This window comes from Schistocerca americana, chromosome X (assembly GCF_021461395.2).
Source record: "Schistocerca americana isolate TAMUIC-IGC-003095 chromosome X, iqSchAmer2.1, whole genome shotgun sequence".
Lineage (NCBI taxonomy): Eukaryota > Metazoa > Arthropoda > Insecta > Orthoptera > Acrididae > Schistocerca > Schistocerca americana.
The window spans coordinates 141,995,598-142,002,554 of record NC_060130.1 but is presented as its reverse complement, the minus strand read 5'-3'; the positions used below and the strand labels follow the sequence as shown (position 1 = coordinate 142,002,554).

Below are 6,957 nucleotides of genomic sequence, written 5' to 3'. Positions count from 1 at the left end.
CATGTGGGATGAAGCATACGTGCCACAGGTTTCTTGCTATCAACTATGTTAGACAAGCATCCACTCAATGCACATCTAATTTTGCCATTTTTGAATCCAGATAGTTAAGCCAAAATTACTCTTTGCAGCATACACATCATCATAATGACTAAACGGGATCACAGAAGGAAGCTCAGAGCTTCAGTATAAAGGACTAAAAGCACTGCCAGTACCCAGCTCAAGAATTCTGGGTTTTACAAACTCATATAGGACTGATTATTTCCTGTTGGTGCTAACCCCTTAGCATCTTCCAGAGTGCACATATAGCTCAGAAATTTTGCAGATGCTGTGAGACAGTGAGTCAGGATAATAGTGATCTGAGGATGGATATGGATCTGAGAAGAATAAAATAAAATAAGATGTAAACTGAAATTTGAGGAACGGGCGTTCGCAATATAATTTGGTTGTTTAACAGCTAACGTTATCAGAAAATTTATATAAATACTGACAATATGCTTCTTTTTTAAAATGTTCTTACTGACATTACTGGGGCAACAAGGGTCAATAAGAATGGTCTTGGGCTGTATGGAAAACAAACTGGTCAGGGCATCCTACAAATGTTTAATGAGTTTTGTTTTCACATATAACATTTGCACAATTAATTATAGAGACAACTTTTTCTCAGAGTCTGTTACATCAGTACATCTTCTAGTTCATTCACAGTAGCTTTGCATGTAAATGTCTAGTTTTTTTCTACATTGGTGTGACTCTCACATTTTTCTTCCCTATGCTGTACTGAGACAAGTGCTATAACACTGTATTTGAAATATTTACTCACGCTGCCATGAACACAAATACTTAGGAACGAACATATTTACTTATGCTACCCAATCTTGTATAGGAACATAGCAATAATAGCAAAAAAGTAAGTGACCATCATTTCACACTACCACACATAAAAAATGTAAATTATAAAGTACACACTACAACAATACTGCAATAGTGAAAAGTCAATACACAAAATTACAAACATGATTAAACACAAAGATACAATAAAAGTAACTGTACAGCTATTTGATGGTACCAGGATCTTGAAATAATAGTTTTTCACGTAGATTCCACCACGAAATATGATAAATGCACATTACAGCTGTTTCCTGCAAGAGAAAAGAAATTATGTAACTGGAAAACTTTTCATAAAGAAGTTTATCATAATACACTGATAGATAACCCATTTATTTCTAATTTACATAATGATAGTTCTTGCTTAAAGACAACTGAATGCAGGTAATATGTGCATGGAGCATTTACACTATTCAGATGAGCATGGCACTTTCCAAGAAATGATTGAACAAGAAGTGCCAATGGAATTTCTTAGATTTATAATATAATTGATTATTGTCTGGGACAAAAATATTTCCCACAGTTATATCTTCTTGAAGCTTCGTTTTGGTACCTGCCCAAACTACATAGGGATCAAGTAGTTTTAAGTGATCATGGAAGTGTATTGTCCAGAGAGATTCAACACCCTTTGGTTTTGTTAATTACAACTGCACGTTAGTTGAAAGACCATAAAATAAATGGCGATTATTGGTCATGATATTTTTGTTCACAATGGACATTACAGGCTTCAAAATTTTGTCTTCATATTAATTTGTGGTATATAGGAGCAAAATACTTCTAAGCTTCTACTGCTTATGAATGTGTAATTGCATTTATATTGATGCTTTTATGAACCACACATGATTTTATGAGCTATGTCATGCCTTTCTCATGAAGACTGGTATCTTTAACTTAATTCTTACAATATCATGATTTCAGTGTTAATGATTTGCAAAACCACTGTTCAAATGATTTTAAAAAAATTAAAAAAAAACATGAATTTTTTATTAAATAGACACCAAAAAATCAATTAAAACCCAACTATATTTAATTAGAAAAATTTAATTGACATATAAAATGTTACACAGTTAGCCTTACACGAATTAAAAAGAGCCACCATATTTGTTGAAGGCATCTATTTACTGTCACAATAATTTATTTTATTAATATTGTGTTTTGACATTTCTTGCAAGCTTTGACTTTATATAGAATTGTAATGACAATAAAGTACAATTTAGTTTCAATGCATACATTTATAGATCTTCACTAACTTCTCTGGTCTTTTCTCTCCCAAAGTATTTCTAAATTTTGACAAAACAAACCTGTAGGCAGAGAAGATTCTCTAAATGTGTGCAGCGGTGGCAGGGAAAGAAATACGGCACTACTAAAGCAGTTGTAAGAATGGGTTAGCGTTTCGAGTAAATTAATCATAAAAATTTAAACTGAACTATTTAATCATCAATATGGAAAAAATCTCCCTTAAAACCAACACCACCTATAAAATCCCAATTTTATCCAATGGGATGTTTTTTTAAGTGCCTGGGTTTTGCTCAACTCTGGTTTATTGGTTATCTGGAACCCACAGTATCAATAAACCACTCCTTCAGCCCATTTCCGTATTGTGTGCAAGACAGCATTTATGCAGTGCACATTAGCACACACTATAAACTGAATATTGTTTATGACTAATCATAAATGATAGGGAGGGAAATGACACTATTGTATCTCATTCTCTCCCACGTGTAATAATAATAATAATAATAATAATAAGACCTTATTATTGAACGCAAAATTCCACGTTTATTATTTCACCGAAGGAACAAAGCCTTAAATCCTATGCTATTGATGCAATCAATGTGGACCTGGAAGATACATTTTAGCACATTCTGTTGGTGAAGAACTGGTAATAAAACCTCAGTTGTGGTATAAATACATATGTAAACAAATATTAGAGGCATTCTACAGTCCAATATTGTCAGTCAGTGGCTGTATCTAATAAAGTGTATGAATCTGAAACATTGCCTTGCGTATGTCTACAAATTGAAAGAAACATTACAGTCAAAAGTTTCACAACTAAATTAAGACTGAAAACAAAATGACGGTGTCAGTGATCAACTTTTTTCTCTCGTGTCAGCATATCATTGCCCTGTTGTGAAAATATAAACTTCATGTATCTTCATACAAAATAACCCAGCCAGAAAGCCAAGCACATCAAAGAACCCACTACTTCTGGGACATCAGGAGCCACACTGGCCCTAGTTTGAATTTGCCTGGTGGATTATTGATGGACATTGCTCAGTCTGGATGAGGTTTTTAGGGAGTTTCCCCACATCCAACTGGGTAAATATTGGGCTGTCCCCCACATCTCACCTGAGATACACGTTATGCAGTTAGAAAATATTCTCATATGTGAACTTGAGATTTACTCTAGATGTAGACAGATGGGGTACATGAATTCTGGGGGAAGTGGCGGCAACAGAAAGGGCATTGTGGTGACGTCACGAAGGGCATCCGTCATCAACTGCCATTAAAATTGCCACAACCGAGATAATATGTCGACTCCATAGAGAGACAAGACGACAATGATGATGAAGAAGTAGTTTATATGAAATGTTTTTACTTTTTACCAGAGTATCAGAGAGACGTTAAAACTGTGGAGCACATGGGAGTTTAAGCCTCACATAATGTAAGCCTTCATGGCCAGAAATGTTAAAATTATTATAATTTTCTCAATTATATCTGCAGACAACAGAATTATGGGAAAAGTGGATGGGGGGGGGGGGGGGGGGGGTCATTTATGACTTGGATTGATGCATACACTGGCTTGCTGCTGACAATGAATTTTAATGGCAAGGTACATCTGTGCTAGGTTTTGACATCACATGTTCTTGAAATCTGAATACAGGTGACCAATTTCATGCTGCTGTTACTGTCACATAATGGGTATATGCTGCACTTCTCTTTCAGTACCATACACTAAATACTATTGCGCTTAACATCATCTTCCTCCTCCTGATGAAAATGACTTATGTTTGGCTGTCTCTAATGCTTCTGCTTAGCCTATCATGGCTGCCAAGATTTAGGCCTTTTCAAATTAAATTCTGTGGTTTCCTGACCTGACTGCGGAGTGTGTTTCACTACAGTTGATCTATCTGTTTCTCCTCTTGGACAGTTGGCTTTATGTTCCTCTACATACTTGCTCACAGTCAGCCTGAAATTTATAATGGTTGGTGAGAATCCTTGGCCAACTGTCAGTATTCCCCATTACCTTGCTCATGGAATTGTACACTACAGTGACACTCAGTTTTTGCAAGATATTTCTTGTACAGTCTGTGACATAAATAACGAAGGGTTAAGATACCACTGATTTCACAGCCTGTGGTGTCTCCATGAGGGTCATAACACCTTTTATATGTCTAAGGAAAAGTACTCATTCTTTAACAATGCGCTGGTGAGATATTCTAGTCGTCCTACAAGATTTTCCTCAGTGTCAGATTTTCTATGATTTGTTACACAGTTTGTGGAGTGATGGCATAAAGGAACTAGCTGTTTTTATGAATGCGCGAATAAAGCAATCTGAAGAATCAATTCACCATGGAAGAGGCAGACAACATATTAAATTTTTGGATGTATTAAATTTCAAGAAATGAGGTGGCCACTTAGGCCAAGAAGCATATAAAAATCCACACACAGATCATTACATATATTGGGATTTAAATCTCCATTTGTGGCAAAACCATGAGATCATGAAAAATTCAGTAGACAGAGTGAGAAAAATCTGTGGGTGTTGCTAAAAGAACAAGGAGATATGCTGTTCTTGTATGGTCATGGAGTCTACAATGAGTATGAAGTAGAACACCTGTAATGGCACCATTTGCTGAACTGACTGCAGGCATAACACAAGACATTTGTAGGAGTAAATTGTTGCAGGTGTATAACAGGCTAAGTACTGCCTTTCTTCATGTATGATGGTTGACCCCACTGTGAAAATTTTTTTGGCATGGGCGAACATGTTTTACAACGGGTGGACAGTGTCCTTGTATGAATACACAAGTCAGCCGTGAACTCATGCTACAGTAATGTGCATAAGGGATAAAGTGAGACTAATATCTGCACTAAGGCAGTACTACATCACTGTTTCTTTCACACGACCACGTGTACACTGGTATTTACGTCACGCAATTTGTCCTCCAACAAAACTCCGTTTGAATTAGAGAACATTGTGAACTTCCATAGCCAATGGCCTCACTACAGTGGTAATACCAGTTTCCATCGGATCACCGAAGCTAAGCAATGTTAAGTTCAGCTAGCACTAGGATGGGTGACTGTCCGGGTCTGCTGAGCACTGTTGGTAAGCAGGGTGCACTCAGTCCTCGTGAGGCCAATTGAGGAATTACTCGATTGAGAAGTAGCAGCTCCAGTCATGAAAATTGGAAACGGTAGGGAGAGCAATGTGCTGACCACGTGCCCTCCATATCTGCATCCAGTGATGCCAATCAGCTGAGGATGAAACAGCAGTCAGTCGGTACCGTTGTGCCATCTGAGGCCTGTTACACTAAACTGCCAAATGAATGGACAAGTATACTAGAACTCGCATCCACAAATGATGGACTTTTGTGACTCAGTGATACAAACAGACGTACCGTAAGAGTGACCGAATCACGGGGGTAACTGAGGAGAGATCAGATTAACATATGTTTCCTGAAGGAGCACAGCAATCTTTTCAGTTGCTGCAGAAGCTACAGCATGGAAGATTGACTAGCATGGCCTGGTAACATTAGCAACCACGGCCTCGCTCTGTTGATAATGTAATGAGCTGGAAGCAAGGAGGAACTAGTTGTTACATTGAAACTTCCCGGTAGATTACAATTGTGCCGGGCCGAGACTTGAACTCCGGACTTCTGCCTTTCATGGGCAAGTGCTATACTGACTGAGCTATCAGAGCACGACACTCGACCCGCCCTCACAGCTTCAATTCTGCCAGTACCCCGTCTCCTACCTTCCAAACTTCACAGAAGCTCTTCTGCAAACCTTGCAGAACTAGCACTCTTGGAAGAAAAGAGAACTCATTCTAGTTGTTATATTTCCTGAGGACATGCAGCACTACTGTACGACTTAATTATAATGGCATCTTTTTGGGTAAAATAGTTCCCTATTTGGATCTCCTTACAGGAAGCACAATAAGAGGATGTTGTCACAAAGATCAACACATTTGGCATTCTACGAGTCCGAGTGTGGAATAGTAAATCCCTCAACTGAGTATGTATGAGAAAAGGATAGGCTGAAGTTAGTTATACTGGGAATTAATGAAGTGTGATGGCAGGAAGAACAGGTTTTCTAGACAGGTGAGCACAGGATTATAAGCAAAATCGAATAGGAATAATGCAAGGATATGTCTAACTATGAATAAGAAAATTGGAATGCAGGAATATTACTATGAATGCATAGCCAAACAGAAAAAAAGCAAACATGCACCATAATAGTACAAGTTTATATGCTAACCAGCTCCACAGGTGATTAAGAGAACATACAATATGACTGCAGTGCTCCGCGAGCCGGGCAAGCAGGTGTATGGTGCGCCACTGAAGTCACAAGACGACAGCACCACCAGTCTCAGATGCACATGCAGCCTCTCAATAGTGCATCCTACTGGACAGCCGACGATTTACAGAATCGAGCTCGGCCGGTAGAGTGCACTAAGGAGAGGCTGCATGCGCATCCAAGAGTGGGGGCCTCCAGCAGTATCACACTGTAAAGCTTCATGCCCGAATTGCAGGTGTGGAATCTTACCCGGGTAACTACGGCGATAAAAGAAACTATTCAGGTAGTTCAGACAGATGAAAATTTAAGGGCGGTGTGGGACTGGAATTCAATAGTAGGAAAAGGAAGGGGAGGAAAGTAGTAGGAGAATGTGGACTGCAGAAAAGGAATGAAAAGGGAAGCCCTCTGGTAGAATTTTGCACAGAGTGCTAACACATGGTCTAAGTACCGTCGAAGAAGGTTCTAAACACGGATGATGTACAGTTCTATAGCATCGACTGCACACTGACGGGTGCAGCATCGTTGAACGGCATCAAGAAGGCAATGACCTGCGGG

General features: G+C 38.6%; 1 protein-coding gene across 2 annotated transcripts in view; it reads right to left on the bottom strand.

Moving 5' to 3' along the window:
• Nucleotides 1–580: 580 nt before the first annotated feature.
• LOC124555309 (exonuclease 1) overlaps nucleotides 581–6,957 on the bottom strand; it is a 149,478-nt gene continuing 143,101 nt past the window's right edge. For both annotated transcript variants that reach the window (XM_047129183.1, XM_047129184.1), the window contains one exon: nucleotides 581–1,136. In XM_047129183.1, the coding sequence (XP_046985139.1) occupies nucleotides 1,124–1,136 (13 nt within the window). In that variant the 3' untranslated portion in view covers nucleotides 581–1,123. The remainder of the gene's footprint in view (nucleotides 1,137–6,957) is intronic.